This window comes from Xylocopa sonorina, chromosome 9 (assembly GCF_050948175.1).
Source record: "Xylocopa sonorina isolate GNS202 chromosome 9, iyXylSono1_principal, whole genome shotgun sequence".
In the NCBI taxonomy this organism is placed as follows: domain Eukaryota; kingdom Metazoa; phylum Arthropoda; class Insecta; order Hymenoptera; family Apidae; genus Xylocopa; species Xylocopa sonorina.
The window spans coordinates 8,839,244-8,855,877 of record NC_135201.1 but is presented as its reverse complement, the minus strand read 5'-3'; the positions used below and the strand labels follow the sequence as shown (position 1 = coordinate 8,855,877).

Sequence of the window (16,634 nt, the reverse complement as noted above, 5' to 3'; positions counted from 1 at the left end):
TCAGAGCAACCAACGCCTCGTTTTCTCGCACCGATACTATTTATTCGAGTACTTCGAGTAACTTGACAAAATTCACGATTATCTCTTTTGATTGTGTCGTCGAATCGTTATTTAAATATTAGAACATACTAATTCATTTGAAAGCATTTCTCGAACTACTCGAATAATCAAGCCGATCTCGATACACGCATCATCCCGAGTCATTCAGCAGCTTTATTTGTATTTACCAATTGAAAACTCGTAGAATATTCGTACATTTTGTTCCAAGGGGACTTTCTTAGCGTATATGTAAACTGTATCCGTATTTAAAAGGATACCAAGTCGAAGACAGCTGTGAATAAACGATTAGTTCTTTTATACGTATGAGTTAGAGATTAATGTATTAATTTAAAAAGAAAAAAAAAAAAGAAGGAAAAGTGTATATCTAGTATTTATTGATATTCTCTTTGCGAAGAGTAATTAAAGTAACAAGCACTTGCAGATACAAGTTTATATGAATTTTCTTTCAGATTTATTTGCGTGACAGTCGACGAAAATATTCTTGATCTTTACCGACACACTTGTATATTATATAAACCAGCGAACATCCAGTTTTATATTGAAAGCTCGGTGCTTTTGGCTTTAACATTAAACTGCCATGTTCCATGTTCTTGTGTAACAATGAAATTGGCACTGAAACGTTCTTTTGATGGCAGTTGGATCTGATTGAAAGAAAGAAAAAAAAAGAAAAGAAAAAGAAAAAGCAATTCGTCAAATACTTTCTACAGATATGTATTGAATGCGGTGATATGACAATATCCAATGCTGTGATCAGCTAATGACGTTTTTTGTCGTGTATAAAATGTCAGTTAAGGTACGAAATACTGATAAACGAAAAAGGCAGCACAGAAATATTATTTCGACGATAGTACAAAGTATCTACAGTTTATTAGAAACGTATTTGCTTGATTCGAATGCGAAAGGGAAAGGTGTTACAGGTTCTCTTATCAGATCTCTATATATATTAGAATCTCTGTTTTATTTGAAATAAAACATTCTTTGCGCATTTATTTACATTTCTCAATTATTCGTTAGATAGGCTCTCTACGTAACTAGAGCTCTGATACGCTCGATTCCTATTTTCATGGAAAAGCACAAAGTTCGGCTATATCGCAAGTACAAGTTCCGACTCGATGGTGAATCGTTTTCGTTTAAAAGATCCGACGCGAATGTGGATCTAACTGCAAAAGTGTGGCCTAATAATTTTAAGAACCGTTTCGCTTACTTCGTTCAAGCTGCGTTCTTTCTCAAGGAATAAAACTGAAAATCCTTTTTCGTGCACATTGTGATACTGTCGAGGCAATCAGTTGTTCAAGTGGAACCATCTAAGTGAAGTAGCTACGTTTTCTACCAATGTAAACTTATAATTATTCTACGTTTAGACGGTGCTCGAAATTGATGTAAGCTTTAGGTACACTGGGAAGGATAGGAAATATGCTAGTCGCAATAAACTTTGTAACGAATGGCCTTGATTTACAGAACAAAATAAAATCTTTCTACGGTTGTACATTTTCTTGTAGAACATAAAAAGAAAAAAGAAGAAAACGTAAAAAAGAAAGAACGATAGCTGATAAATTTAATTGTCGCGTTAACTTTCATTTTAGTCAACAGATTCGACTGCTATGCAGGGAAAATGCTTGTAATAACGTTCATTGAATTGTATCGATCGTTCGAAAATTGTAAGATAAGCCCCATACGGTGCACGTGCACAAATGCTACCAAACGAGGATCATGCGCGATTATTCTAATTCCTCCCCGTTTATTTCTCCTTCGTCTCTTTAAAGCGTAGCTTGCATCTGCATAAACACTGAATTTAAAGGAAATCTCGAGTAATCCTTAGTGCCATACCAAAGCGTAACAAAGAACAAGCGAAAGAACAAAAGAAGGAAAAAGAAAAAAAAAAAAGAAGAAACTGTAAACGGATATTTAATCCACGATGGTTTTATAGAGGCCCATTCCGTTGTCACTGATGATATTATAGTACTTTTTCTCAAACGAAAAAAAAACACAAAAAAAAGAACAAAAATATTCTATTTTAAATATTGTACGATTACAGAAGAAGAAAAAGAAAAAGAATTATACTGTAAAAATAATATTTCTCCAATTTTAGACTATAACACCTGTTGCTTCGACGCTACTATCAGAATAATGATTATTTACTTGGGGTATTTCCGCGTTATCCGATTTTTAATTGTTGCCGTTTTTTAACGAGAGAAAAATAAGAAAAGTGAGAAGAAAAGAGTGTCTCGCGGTGCAGTTATTCTGAAAGCAGCGATCGTGGCTAAGTGTGCACAACGCTACGGCGGACGAACAAGTGTGTTTTTTCGTATTTTAGAAAACTGTCTTTGTGGATCCGAGCGTTTCGAATGGAACGGGCAAGAAGCTGAGAACAATTCAATTTGTACATAAAATGAATTATTTATTACGATAAGGGAGGGCTGGAGTTGGATGAAGTTTATACACCGCTTGTGGTACACGCAAGTTCTTTTCTGTACTATGCTTACACGGTTTTCGTTCGAACAGCGATTAAACGATAAGGAATAGAAGATTACGATATAGCAGAATTAGTAATATATCGGGGTCAAAGAAATGCTGGTGATGTGCGTAGCGTACTAAAAGAAAAAAAAAGGAAAAAAAAAAGAAGAAATTCGTTATCTCGTCAATTGATTCGCATCGAGTTCCTTCCGACGGTGAAGAACGATTCGTCGAGTTTGCAAAAGTTTTATCGTCGAAAGAATCGTATGTACGATAACTCGATGCAGAGACGGATCTTTTGTAAATCGTTAAATATTATTTATCGTTCGTTCGGCAAGACGACGTTTTAATATACGATACAATGAAATTTCTATGAATCGGGTGGACAGGTGGTGAGGAGGATCGCACGCCATCGCAAAGTACCTAGGAATATATTCTTAATATGCGAAGAAAATGGTAAAAGAAAGAAAAAAGTAACTACTGTATCTTATTGTATTTGTAATTACAGAGTATAATATTGCGGTGTCATCTTGCGACTATTAAGTAACTCGTACTCCGTACGATACTGCGTACCGGGTGTATTCTAAACTGTATACAAGCATTAAATGTAACACTTTCCTTTTCTTTTTCATTTTTCTCTTCTTTTTCTCTCGTTTCAAATGAGACTGAAACTATTTACACGTTCAAGAAGCATATTTAACAGTGAAACAGTATCTAAAGTTAAACAGAAAATCGATTCAGAGTTAGCGAGTTCGACTAATTTTTCTGGACGATCAGAAGGAAAGAACGGGATAAGCAACGTTTCTCGGAGTAGAAAGGAACTGTTTTTAGACGCGTTCTTTTAGCGTACGCGACTGTGATCATTTTAGAAACGCCCATGTACGAAATATACCCGAACCAGCAATCAACTTTGTGATAGTCTGTGTACCGATTTGGCAAAACTTCGTTGAATTGATCCCCCGTTTCCTATAGATGGAATGTGTAATTATTAGAACACTCTGTATGTGTCGCGTGCATACAAAGGAGACATTTACTACTTTACCAAACGATAAAGACATTGTATATTGTCCCCTGATTTATATAATATAGTAGTGTATAGGTACATTTAATAATAAATTGAAATATTACTTAGAAATTATTCTTCACTCAGTATTAAATTCCATTTATGTATAAAAATATCAATTTTCCAAGCATTTCTATACTTAACATCGAAGAATTCTTTCCTCTATACTTCAATCGAAGCTCTAATTTCTCCTAATTTCTTAAATGTTACGCATTAGATAACAAAGCAGTAAAGAGTCATAAAATCTTTTTAAATATATATCGTAATAGGCGCGCATAGGTAACCACTACATTGATATTATTTTCACGTACAGTTACCACACAGCCAATAATAAAACTTATTTTTTATACTAGTGGCGCCATCTCTTCGAAAAGTGCTCAAACTGGTCGCACATTTTTATCGACACAGAAGTGAACTTGTGAAACACGTGGCGCCATCTCTACGGAAAGTGCTCAAACTGGTCGCACATTTTTATCGACACAGAAGTGAACATGCGAGCGTAAACGCGCGGGAATTTTCAAAGCAATCAAAAGTATGCCAATTATTGTAAATTAAATATTAGAATAGAAAAATCCATATTTTTTATCTTTAGTACAATACTTGGGGCTAAATAGAGGTAACGCTAGTGTTTTAATTGAACTTCTATACAATTCGTACAAGAAAAAAGAACAAAACTCATTGTAATTTGCTATTCATCAGTTCTATCGGATAAAAATTATTTAAATCTAATTGCTTTGTATTAATTAGGTTGAATACATTCAATATCGATTCAATTTTAACGAAGACTAAGTCGAAAGACATAATTTTAATCAGAATATTCAACGACTAACAGAAAATCACTCTATAAAAGTAAAATTTTTATTAAAAAATTTCTAAATAATTATATACGCTACTGTAAGAAATATCTAAGAGCATAAAATTATAGTAAAAATACGAAAATCAATGAATTAGAGGCTAATATAGCATAAAAATTAATTTTGTCCAGCCATAGCCTTCGAAAGAGTGGGGAGCGGCGAAGGTGGGGGGTGAAGGCGGCGGGGGTATATAAGGGGGCTACTAAGCTGATTCGAACCTTTTGCTCGTTTCGACATCGAGGTGTGAGGATCATGGTGCGAGGCTGATGGTTGACCATAGTGGCTCGTAGTGGCCGATTGTGGCCGAGTTACGAGTAGTGGACGGTAGTGAGTGACCGTGGTGGCTGACAGTGACCAATGGTGGACAAGCTAATGATAATGTAATACTGGTGACTCATGGTGGCCCATGGTGACCAATGGTGGACAAGCTAATGATAATGGAACACTGGTGACTGGTGGCCAAGCCAAGGACGCATAGTGGACGGTAGTGACTGACTGTGATGACTCGTGGTGGCTGATAGTGACCAATGGTGGACAAGCTAATGATAATGAAACACTGGTGACTTATGACTGAGCCATGAACGCATAGTGGACGGTAGTGACTGACTATGATGACTTGTGGTGGCTGGTAGTGACTAATGGTGGACGAGCTAAGGATAGTGGGACACTGGTGACTTGTGACTGAGCCAAGAACGCATAGTGGACGAAGTTGACTGATCGTGGTGACTCGTAGTGACTGACAGTGGCTGATGGTGACTGACAGTGGCTGAGTTGAGGATTGTGGACGGTGGTCAGTGACTGTGGCTGGTGGCTGGTAAGTGAATAACTGAATGTTGCCACTGTTGGTTTATACTGGCTGTTGTATGCCACCTGTTACATTATATCGATCGAATCTAAAGGCATTTTTCTAATTTAATTTAATTGGTGGGTCCCTGCGTAGTCACCTCCACGGGGTGGACCTGGGCCCTTGGTACCGTTTTCCAGAGACCGGTCTCTCGAAAACGGTACCAAGCTAAGGACTACGCACGTAGACATAAGTACAGTTGTAAACTCGATACTAAAAGTACCAGAATCAGTCAAAAGATTACGATTTATAACTTCTGTTCTTGTATTATACAAAGATTTCATAGATTTACTTTCATTATTTTATTTATTCATCTCATTATCCAACTATTGTTTCATTAATTTTGCAGTAGATTAGAATAATTGAATCACTGGTACTTTTAGTATCGAGTCTTTTGCAGTACAATTTAAATCTCTCAAGTCCTTTTCAGGACTTTGAAGATTTAAGTTGGACTGCAAATAGTTTAAGTTAATTTTAATGAACATATTTGTACATTCACATATTATAATTTTATAATTGTGTAACCCTGAATCCCTTCTATCCTGACTTCCTTGATTTATCTCAATCGAGCTTAGTTATGGTCGACGTTGATCAGTTCATTGGGTGTTATTCTCATTATTTTTTTTCTAAATACCATTGGTTCTGCGTGATCTGTAATAATTTCTATCCTTCTATGGTGTTTGTTCTCGACGGAGGTTTGTTTGATAATTCGAAGTCCATTTAATCTCAACTTTATTTTAATTTCTTCACTTCTAAGTTTCTATATGGGCAAAAACTCTATTCTCTCACTATTCTCTTTATATTTTGAAATGAGAAAATGGTATTTCCGGTGAATACAGCGTTGGAGTTCCACGTTTTCCAACATTCTTTCCAACTGTTTCACGAGAACAGATTGTCTGAAATTATAATCAAGGCAAGTTATTAGGAGAATCTTAAAATTTCTGTTGTTCTCGTTATTTTTGATGGTCAAAAATTCATTTCGTTCCTTTTTCATCTCCATTTCTACGTTCGACGTTGGACCACAGCTGGACAACCCTTGGATGGCCATGGAACACTTGCGTCCTTAATTATAAGCCCTTAGATCTAAGTAACTTAATTCTAACTGAATTGTAACAAAATTGTAAAGAAATCCATTCTCTTACCCGAAGTGAGAAACAGCCATTGCTGTAATCGCGTGTAGTCAGTACCGATAAACACGCGTTACATTCTCCCTTGAGCATTCTAAGTTTCTACTGCGTGAAATCGCTTCACGTAGCTTTTCTTTTCTTTTCTATCCGCTCGAAATTCCATCTTCCATTGTCACGCAGCGAAATAGTCGATGCTCAATCAAACTGATGTGGTTTTCGGAGCCCATTGAGATTTCGCAGCCCTTGTCGATTGGTACGCCCGTTGGGTACTCGACTTGGGTATAGGCTTAGCACATTGGACGCGCTCATCGCGGTTCGTTCCGAGTAGCTCCTACCCCGTGTCGCTGGGGTCTTCGGACCTGCTGTAAGACGACTTGGGGCGGTCTACGAAGTTCGTTCTCGTCGGTGGGCAATGCGTCCTACTGCTAAGCCTCGCTGAATTCTTGATGGTACCCGCATTCACCATTGGGGAGAGCGTGGTATCGACTGTTTCGTTGTAAGACGTGACATAAGCTTGTTCGCGATTCGCGTCGGGTATGGTTCGCCTAGTAGTGTTGAACCATCGGGTTAGAATGCTCTCGCGAGAATCTAACGCAGCTTTATTCGCTACTTGTTCGTTTTGATCGCGTCGCGAACTTTATCTCAATTCTTAGTTGAAATTAGTTTCGATTTTTAACTTTAACTTAACTTAATTTTGTTTCCATTTTTACTAAATATCATTGCCTTAAATATCGTACCGTAGAACACTTTAATTTTGCTAAAGTGTCAGTAGATTCACTTTAAAAATTTCACTTCTGGTAAGATAATGGCATTTCTCGTTATCCTCGTACCTCAAAGTCCATACTGCAGTCTCTAACATCTATGTTAGGAGAATGTATTATGGATTCCGCGATTGAATTATTAGAGTAGAGTCAGTTCTCGGTACCTTCTGTAACGAGAACGCGCAGATGTAATGGAGGGTGGATGGGATTAGGGACATAGGGATGGGTCCTTGCGTAGTCACCTCCTCGTTGGTGGACCTGGGTACTTGGTAACGTTTTCGAGAGATTAATTCATTTCTCGAAAACGATATCATGCTAAGGACTACGTATTACATTTAAGTTACTTGCGACTCACTTCATTTTTATATGAACTTTTTTCTTCCTTTTCAGGTGTAGTATCAGCTGTAAAAATTTGTCATAAGAATAGTGAATTACCCTCTATATTACTCACCTATTGACTTCCCAACTTCGTTTTCACTTCTCTTTCCTTCCCTCTGCCTCTCTCTCCCATCTTAATTACATAATTTTCGAGTACTGTTGATTAAATAAAGAAATTCGTTAATTTTCATTGAATAGAAAGGGTTAGATGAATTATATCTCCCGCTTTAGGGGTAAGAGAGAGAAAGAAATATAAGAAAGCTATAAGAAAGAGTGAGATAGATGTTACCGACTCTACTCTGGAACTCGTGGCGCCATCTCTGCGAAAAGTGCTCAAACTGGTCGCTCAGCGTTATCGACAGCGAAGTAAACTACTGAAAACTACTAGCGTCATCTTTCAGAGAAACGCTGAAACTGTATTACGTTTTGATGTTCACTTGAAGATGGCACCACGCGTACCAAAATAGAACTTTACGAAATGAAACGGAGTCAATGGTTAATTTAAACGAATAAACCCATAATTTGACACGCAGTGAGTTCGCGACGTACACTTGTGCAGAAAGTTAGATTAATATTTAAAAAGCAACACGTTAGTTGTGTCATTTGTATTATTATTAAGTGTATGTTGAAAAGATGTCAACATTCACTTTTGGAACACCCACAACTTCAACCAGCACAGGTTTCGGGTTTGGACAAAAGTAAATTCGAGTTTTAATAATGAATTATGTTTATTTTGGCACGATTATGTATATAAAGATTTACAACATTTATGTTTTAGACCCTCGACAGGTTTTAACCTAACCAGTACACCGTTTGGAGCGAATGCTCCACAATCGACATTATCCTTTGGAACTTCTTCGACACCAGCGATAACAACTGGTCTTAGTTTCGGATTCAATAGCACACCGGCGACCCTGGCATCGACGCAGCAGAGCGGTTTACTTTTAGGTTCAAATACAGCTGCTACAACGTCTGCGAGTAGCTTGTTCGCGACTCCGACCACTTCTGCGCCATTATTCGGTAATCTTAGCTTCGGTACACCAGCGGCAAGTAACGCTTTGACGTTTGGTACTCCAGCTGCTACATCTACAACGGGAAATGTTAGCTTTGGTGCTCCGACTACCACAAGTATAATAATGCTTTGTATTTAGATATAACAACTATTACTGTTCAGTTTTACGACTTCATTCCATTCGATACTTTGCATTTTCAGCATCACTGTTTAGCGGTGGTGGTTTATTGGGAACAAAGTCAGTTACTAGCACTACTATTGCCACCACAACTGCTACGAATAAAGGACTAGGCGGATTGGACGTATCTCTAAGTAACAAAGGTCTTTCGCAGGGAAATATTAACTCCGGTGCTGCGAAGGAAAACGTTTGGCCACCAGAATTATTACAGACAGTAGATAAATTCAAGTACGATTGCATTACAGCAGAAAGTTACTCGTTGTGGTATTAAATGGTATATCGCGGTAAGCTGTTTAATGTATGCCCTTTTTATACAGGGAATTTGTGAAAGAGCAAAAGGTATTGTCTTCGGATATAGCAAGAGGATCTGCTAGACCATTAAATCGATGTGCTGAGGATACGGCATCGTTGATGGAACTTTTAACAACATTAGTTGGATCCGTCCAAAGGGATCGTTCCGCTACCGATAAGTTAAAACAGGATACAGCGAAGGCGCTACAAAATGCCGAAGTAGCTCAAAGGACACACGATACTCCAGCTGGATTACAATACGAGAATAATGCACCGTTATTATTCTTCATGGAATTAGCCGACAGCTTTGAACACGATTTAATGTTGTTTAGATCTCAAATCGAAACGACAGAGAAGCACATACAAACAATGATGACCCCGAAGACTTTAACGCCGCAAGGTAATTTAACGTCGATAGATTAGCATACGGGTAAAATAATATCTGACGAGATTGTACTATACTTTTAGAATTAACACTGGCAATGAGCAAACTTCACGAGTCTCTTATCGCTGTCGCTGGTAAATTGCAAGGTGTACATTCGAAGGTGCAGCAACAGAAGGAGCAGTATTTAAATTTTAGGAAATATGTTCTAAAAGACAATACAAATATCTTCGAAGATATCAAAGTGGATGGGAAAACGTCTCGAAGTAGCATCGGGAAGCTGACAAGTGGTCCAACTCCGTTTAGTCCAGGTGATTTATTATCTTCCAGATTTTTATCACCGATCGTTCTATTTAGCATTAATATATGTATATATATATCGTATACAATTTATTTGTACAGGGAATAAAAGTTTTCTTTCGTCAACAGCGTTAAGCTCGAACAGGCCGGGAAGTTACGAGACACGAAATCCATTAGGTAAATGAAATTCTCATGCGAATTAAATAATGTTAATATATACACTTTTCTGTTGAAAAGAAATTCCCTAAGAACAACGTATTCTCGTTGTTTCAACTGTCCCGTAAACATCTCCCTCAGGTCTTGCGTGGATTTAGTATGAGGTAGATTTACTAACATATAACGCCCTTTCTTTTTTTTTTCTACTAAATACCGTAGATTTCACAATATGTATTTATCAATAGTGAAACCGTCGCAGCTACTTATTTTGTACATACGTTTGATTCATATTTTGTTTTCGTTTCTGACTTGATACTGATTTTACATTTCCAGGAAAAGAGTAAGGCATCTATTTTAGTTTATAAGGTACTCAATTTTTTTCTTCAATTTCTTTTCGTGTTGTCGAAAATGGGATGGGATGCCAGAGCTTGCATACTTAACACTTATTTTTACCAACACGCCGCCGAAAACATTTAATTTTATCATAACAGTTAAATACATAATTCTCATTCTTTTTCTTTAGTTTGCACTCAAGAATGTTGTAACGTATGAAAGGATATCGGAGTCTGCGCTTATCGAGGGATGGCTGTTGTATTTTACATGTGCTTTGATTGCTTCTGCTTCTTGGTGGTTTTATTAAAACGCTCGCATTGACTAAAGCGTGTACTTAATGTTAGAATAACCAGAGTTAAGTGTACCGTGCCGAGCTGGAAAGGATGATATGCAAAGTGACTTGGTTCATACTCTTTGCGGATCACAACTTTCTAGCTCGTGTGCAATGATGTTACGTATGACAATAATTCATAGATTATACAATTGGACGTTAGTTGTCTTCTTTTAAACAGTACGTTCTTTAACTTTATGGTAACATCGGTATCGTCGACGTGTTATTTTCCCACGACAATTTGGTCTATTGGAATTTACACAGCTTCTAGTTACTGTGTTGCGCAAATTAATTTAGAAAGGAAGGGAAAAGTGGATTCAAAATAACTTGGTACGTATGTTGTGTTACAGTTTGGGGAAATACAATACCAACACCGTCTGCTACTAATATTACTCTAGGTTCATCGTTGAAACCGCCGACCGCAAGTTTGACTTTTAATACCCCGTCAAATCTTACCGCACCGTTGCCAACGAGTGAATCGAATTCGAGTTTTCAACTTCAGAAACCTCCTATTGGCAATAAAAGAGGGAAACATTAAATCGTGTCTACATTTATTCTCATATTGATGAATTGTACTTAATATTCGGTTATACGAATTGAATTCATCTGGTTACACTTCATATTTTCTACTATACAACGTATAATGTTAGTATTCTTATTCACCATTATTACTTTACTTTTGTTTAACAAGATACGCGTATGCTATTTTTTTACACAACGATTTATAGGTAAATAAATTTGTCACATGCATGGGTACATACCGCAACGATACTTGGACATGCATATACATATATTAACCATATCATCATTCCTCTAACTAGATATTATTACTGTCGTTATGCATACTTTCTAAAAGAAAACCAAATCTATGATTTTTCATTTTGTATTCTATATTTATATCATCGATTCGATACAATATTTGTAGTCATTTTTTATTTTTATTGTTATAAACTTAGGGTATAAAAATCGTTACTTATATGCATCTCTTATCATTATAATTCTTTATTTATAACATTCGAAACTTTTCTTATTTTTAGTATATATTAGAAAAGTTAGCTCGACTAATCATCTTCAATAAATCATTTATGTTTTTTACAATATGTATAATATTACAGGCTGCAGCTTCGCATATATCTATAATCATTTATTCGTATAGTAAAAAATTGTTAACCGTTATATAGCACCAACTTGTATGATAGGGATCAACAGTTTAAAAGCATCTTGGATGTAAGAACTTGCGTTAGAGGCCTATTTAGGAGAAACATTTCATATACATATCAATTACGAAAAAGATGGTTGGGCAAATGTATTATTAATGTACTCTTACCTCCAGAAATACTGTTGTTATATTAGCTTTAATATTATCGGGTTTCTCTGAAGTTTCAACAAATTTATTTAAAATACTACAGTAAGTGTTGGCTAGTGTTCCAATTTCTTTAGACAAAATATTTGTTAACTGAACTAACGAGTCGGTCTCGTTAACAGTACTTCGATGTTCTTTGATTAGAAGCAGTTCAGCAGTTTTATGAAACCTTTCTACAGAAAATGCCGTAAATTGTGCCAGAAGAGAAATAACGTGCTCAAATATTTCTTCATCAGTTTGTGTCACAGGTGGTGTAGTATAGGTTTTAGAATTTTCACAAATCTATAATCAATATTGAATTTAATATAATATATTCAATATGTTTCTAGGTAACGCGAATAAGTATAAAATAATACGAATAAGTCCAAGTACGTATAAACAGTACAACTACTTACATCATATAATTTTTCATACGTAATATTAATCCCAAGGTCGCTGCAAGCCTCTTGCAATTTAAATTTTAAATCTTTCTCCTCCGACTCATCCTCACTTTCGTCCTCTTCATTCAACTCACACAATTCTTTGACTTCTTCCAACATCTTTTGAACACAGTATAGTTCATTTGCATCTAGACTACTTAAATGCTGTTGTATTTTGATATCACTCTGTTTCGATAGCATCTCTAATGCTTCTAAATGAACGAGCCCTTGATAATCATCGAAAAGGCTCTCAAAGTGTACTTTTCTCATTTTCTGCCTCGCTTCAATCGTTTTCTCGTTACTTTCTGCTTTCTCTTTAGCTTCCCGAAGTATCTGAGACAAATTCGGCTTGTCTGTTTCGTTTATAAAGAAAGCACGCTTCTTCTTTAACCCTGGATCTCCCTCTTGTAACACTTCCATCGTTTTCTTACCAATCGCTTCTAACGTATCCAATCCACCGCTCATAACTTTACTACTGGTTGACTCAACTAGTTTCGTTATCGATGATACACCCGATATCAGATTTCCAAACCCAAATGAAGACTGTTCTTTAGGCTGTTCCGCTTTGTAATCTGAAAATTGGTTTCATTAAATGAAAAGTTCAACAAATTCATAATTTAACTACAATTATATTATCAACAAAGCGATGTAATACCATCGACTGTACGATCTTCCTTCTCTTCTTCATTTGTGATAGACTTTGGTTCATCGGACGCAACTATGGATTCCTCTAAAAGCGTTAATCCATGCGACACGTGGCTGGTCAGCGTAGAAACTCCAACGCTAGCTGTGTTAATTAATGAAGTTACACCCCAGTTAGCCCAACCCCAACCCATTAAAGGATTCTCAGCTTCTTCGCTGACTAATGATTTTTCTAACATCGGTTGCAATCTGTCTTCCGACAATTCCTCCGATGGACTTTGGATAAGTTCTTCCAATTTAATGTCATCTCCAAATCCTTCCTCGAATACCTCCCCGAATACTTCTTTAAATGTTTTATCCGATTTCATCTCCTCCGGCATCTCGGATTCAGTTATTTCATCTTTTATGGACAGCTCGTTAAACAGAATATCATCCTCTATACTCCTTGTTAATATATCTGTCTCAGTAATGCGTTTTGTTGCGTCATCCGTATCGACCATAGAATTACTACTCGACGTAATCTTAGTGCCCAATTTCTTTGCACCCAGATTTTGTCGTCTACAAGCCCTTCCTTTCTCGTTAGGATTAACCACCGTTTCAGATTGCAATTCCGTACTATCATCCTCTTTTATTTCACTGTTATCTAACCTCGTCTCTTTACTGTTATCTTTCAAGTCAAAATTCATAGTATCCGTGTTTATCTGCGTACACTTGGCTTTTTCTAAACTGCGAGCGGTTACATCCTCGTGAACTTTCTCACAAGTTCTGTCAACATTGATAATCGGCTGCTCGTTCTTCTCGCAATTATTTGTGTCTTTAACGCTGATATCATTATCAGGCTTGCTCTCGTCAACAGCTATATTTGTCAGCGGCCGATACTTTTCTGGCCGTCTGCTGAAAATTACGTTCGCATGCGGCTGCCGTGGGACGTATTCCATGTCGTCATCGGATTCCGAGTCTATCGTGGTCGGCGATTTCCATTGTTGCGTTTGATAATTTCGCCTCGTTGACATCTCATGGTTCATCTCCTCGTCAGCGCTCTCGAAGTCGTCGCTCTCGGACGTTGCCATGTTGACTTCGTCCAACACTTAACAAACTATTCCCTCTGGGCAAACAAATTTGCGGGGACTCTATAAAATCCTCAACATACAATCGATTCACGTTACAGGGTCATATATTCGGTTTTTACGTACGGAATTCTGGCGAAAGTTTACCGCATCCGGAGAACACTCGAGCATACGTCTGCATAGTACCTGCGCCATACGTGTGCGTTCAGAATTGTACACACGTTCACGTGTCCCATCGGGTAGCGAACGGTTCACAAAGTTTCCTAAAATTCTTATCCGTTTCGATGATCAACGGATTCGAGAAATGTTTAACGGAACATTTTTTTCTCTCGTTCGTTACCGATACAGCGATCGATAGGATACGGTAATAAAAATTCTGAACGGCATATGCGTAGATTTTACGAATCAACTATCTACATTCGTATCTAATATACATTTAACGTTACGTTAAAATGAACACGAGAGATCTAAGCGAAAACTTAAATTTTCATATATTGACAAACTATTTAGAGAACAGTAGAATACAAATTACATTGTTATCTGTAACGTGAAAAGTGTACAATATTAATATCGATCATTGTCGCAGGTAATTCCATGCAAATCGAGTTAATCATCGACTCGAGCAACGGTAAACGAGATTTTAGTAGAAGAATAAATCGCTCGATCGAATCTCGACAACATTTGGAAGCTACGGTGTCAGAGGGAATAACAACGAGAGGAGAAAGAAACTAAAAGGAGCGGAAAGAAAAGGGAGAAAAAAATGGAAAAAGGAGAAAGAGGAAGCAATATACGCGCGAATACCACAGCGGCTTATGAGACATTCTCGAAGGGGCGCCGACGGATTACCAGCAGTTTATTCATTCGTCCCGGATGTTGAACGGTGTTGGGTGCACCTGCGTTTAGAAGTCGTACGGTGGCGCCGTCGATGCAACGTAACGGGAAATATGCGAAACAGTGGAAAGGGCATCGCGCGTTCGTCTGTTCCCGTCGTCGTTCGTGCATAGCGGTCAGAGACACGAGAGCTCTCGGGTAGGGGAGTGGTGGGGGGCGATTCGCGGTAAAGAGAGAGAAGGAAGGAGAGAGAGGTTTGTCGTGGTGGGGATGAGGCGAGCAGGACGCGTTCAGGCGATCTGGAGGAGAGAGCGAGCGAGAGGCATTGCCAAGCGCACACGGTATGAACGTCCAGTGGCATGTTTCAAACACTCGACATGCTTGTAGTTGGCGCGAGGTTGTAGTATCCGTCGAAACGAAAGAGTAGTTTGCGCGTATTCTTGGCACTCGTTGCGAGTTGGACTTGACAGAGTGTACGTACGATCGTTTGCGGAGGAGCCATGTTCAGTTCGATCCATGAACGAGAGCAAAGTGTCTCGCGGTAACCGTAACAGTCAGTGCGCCTCTGGCCGTGTAAGTAAAAGCGGGGTTGGCTGCGAATTCTGACATTTATTCGTGGGAACGTCGCCGTTGATCGACACGCCGAGTTTTCCGCACGACGACCGGCCGAAACAGTTTCGAGTGCGAGGAAAGAAAAGGGAGCACGGTGAAATGTGCACCCGGCATTAGTGTGCACTTCTTAAAGCGGGTCGCAGACGCAGATGCTGTCCCGTTTCTGCTCTGAGAAACTCGTCGTCGTCGTCGTCGTCGTCGTCGTCGTCGTCGTCGTCCCTGCTGCCTCGAAAAGGAGAACGACGCGATTGCCACCGGGTCGGAACGATTTTCCCCGGGACCAGATTCGCCGACGAAACGTGTGCACCTGTACCACGTTCGCAAGTGTTCGCCGTTTATCCGCCGGCACAGTGCCGTAAGTATTTTTAGAGTGCACCGGCTTCCCGATGGTACCGAGGGCACGGTAGTCGTAATCGTGTAAGGACTAAAGTTGCGGATCGAAGGATAGTGTGAAGAGAAAACGTCGCACGTGATACGTAAAATCGAGGCCCTGATAGAGAGGTAGAGGGTGAGAGTGTAAATAGAAGTGAGCCATAAGTGAAGACGGCAGAGAGGGTGAAAGTGTTATTTTTCTTTTCTTTTTTTTTTTTATTTTCATTCTCCTTTCCTCGGTCTCCACCGAGGAATTCGGTTCCTCTTCTCGATGATGTGAAGAAGGCGATTTAAAGCCTGTGCCGTACATCTGTACATCATCTTCGACACGATACTGCGAAGTGACCAGTGTGCGGGATTAAGAGAGAAAAAAAAAAAAGTGTCACGATAATGTAACGGGCATCTATAACACGCTCTTATACAAATGTAGGACCACGGTACCGTCTCAAGGCAAGATACCAACAGTGGACTTTTCTTCGACGGCCAGCTATGTTAACGGTGGAATTCCGCTCGAGAGGAATCTGAAGGCGGGGACTCTGACGTCACTCCGCTCATGATAATGAGGTATTCATGATGGCGGAGTAACGCGTGAGGGAGAAAGAGAGAGAGAAGAAAGACAGAAAGAGATCGAGTGCGAAAGAGACACAGCCAGTAAGAGACGCGTGAACGTGTATGTACATATTATATACATATATAAAAACACGTATACGTGTATATATATTACAATGAATCTGCGTACATATATATATGTATACATATGCACGTGATGTCTCTTTTTCTCTCGCTCTTTCCCCCTCTGTCTCT

General features: G+C 38.5%; 3 protein-coding genes across 15 annotated transcripts in view; 2 read left to right on the top strand and 1 right to left on the bottom strand.

The window, feature by feature from the left end:
• Positions 1-8,142: 8,142 nt before the first annotated feature.
• Nup58 (nuclear pore complex protein Nup58) lies at positions 8,143-11,063 on the top strand. 7 transcript variants are annotated; one of them, XM_076900660.1, is made up of 9 exons: positions 8,143-8,239; positions 8,320-8,669; positions 8,755-8,959; positions 9,049-9,422; positions 9,491-9,715; positions 9,807-9,881; positions 10,002-10,024; positions 10,194-10,226; positions 10,875-11,063. In XM_076900660.1, the coding sequence occupies exons 1-7, from the start codon at positions 8,175-8,177 to the stop codon at positions 10,016-10,018; spliced, it is 1,311 nt and encodes a 436-aa protein (XP_076756775.1). In that variant the 5' UTR covers positions 8,143-8,174; the 3' UTR covers positions 10,019-10,024; positions 10,194-10,226; positions 10,875-11,063. The 7 variants fall into 7 exon arrangements, with proteins under 7 accessions (XP_076756775.1, XP_076756779.1, XP_076756778.1 ...); XM_076900664.1 differs by lacking the exon at positions 10,002-10,024 and having other exon boundaries at positions 9,834-9,881; XM_076900663.1 differs by lacking the exon at positions 10,194-10,226 and having other exon boundaries at positions 9,834-9,881.
• Positions 11,064-11,442: 379 nt separating this feature from the next.
• On the bottom strand, positions 11,443-14,934 carry LOC143426800 (protein FAM114A2). Of its 3 annotated transcripts, none has more exons than XM_076900448.1 (5): positions 14,862-14,934; positions 12,962-14,201; positions 12,283-12,878; positions 11,852-12,169; positions 11,443-11,772 (listed from the first exon to the last, which is right to left on the bottom strand). In XM_076900448.1, the coding sequence occupies exons 2-5, from the start codon at positions 14,016-14,018 to the stop codon at positions 11,698-11,700; spliced, it is 2,046 nt and encodes a 681-aa protein (XP_076756563.1). In that variant the 5' UTR covers positions 14,019-14,201; positions 14,862-14,934; the 3' UTR covers positions 11,443-11,697. The 3 variants fall into 3 exon arrangements, with proteins under 3 accessions (XP_076756563.1, XP_076756564.1, XP_076756562.1); XM_076900449.1 differs by lacking the exon at positions 14,862-14,934 and adding an exon at positions 14,817-14,836; XM_076900447.1 differs by lacking the exon at positions 14,862-14,934 and having other exon boundaries at positions 12,962-14,276.
• Positions 14,935-16,107: 1,173 nt separating this feature from the next.
• Positions 16,108-16,634, top strand: part of Kibra (WW and C2 domain containing protein kibra) — a 32,845-nt gene continuing 32,318 nt past the window's right edge. For all 5 annotated transcript variants that reach the window (XM_076901393.1, XM_076901388.1, XM_076901389.1 and 2 more), the window contains exon 1: positions 16,108-16,394. In XM_076901393.1, the coding sequence (XP_076757508.1) occupies positions 16,384-16,394 (11 nt within the window). In that variant the 5' untranslated portion in view covers positions 16,108-16,383. The remainder of the gene's footprint in view (positions 16,395-16,634) is intronic.

What these genes read in the sequence shown, in the direction of transcription:
- Nup58 (XM_076900657.1), top strand. Translation starts at nt 8,175, where the DNA reads ATGTCAACATTCACTTTTGGAACACCCACAACTTCAACCAGCACAGGT. An exon ending in GAAGACTTTAACGCCGCAAG is followed by an intron (nt 9,423 to 9,490) that starts GTAATTTAACGT and finishes CTATACTTTTAG; the next exon opens with AATTAACACTGGCAATGAGC. An exon ending in TCCAACTCCGTTTAGTCCAG is followed by an intron (nt 9,716 to 9,806) that starts GTGATTTATTAT and finishes TTATTTGTACAG; the next exon opens with GGAATAAAAGTTTTCTTTCG.
- LOC143426800 (XM_076900448.1), bottom strand. Translation starts at nt 14,018, where the DNA reads ATGGCAACGTCCGAGAGCGACGACTTCGAGAGCGCTGACGAGGAGATG. An exon ending in GGAAGATCGTACAGTCGATG is followed by an intron (nt 12,879 to 12,961) that starts GTATTACATCGC and finishes ACCAATTTTCAG; the next exon opens with ATTACAAAGCGGAACAGCCT. An exon ending in TAACAACAGTATTTCTGGAG is followed by an intron (nt 11,773 to 11,851) that starts GTAAGAGTACAT and finishes TCTCCTAAATAG; the next exon opens with GCCTCTAACGCAAGTTCTTA.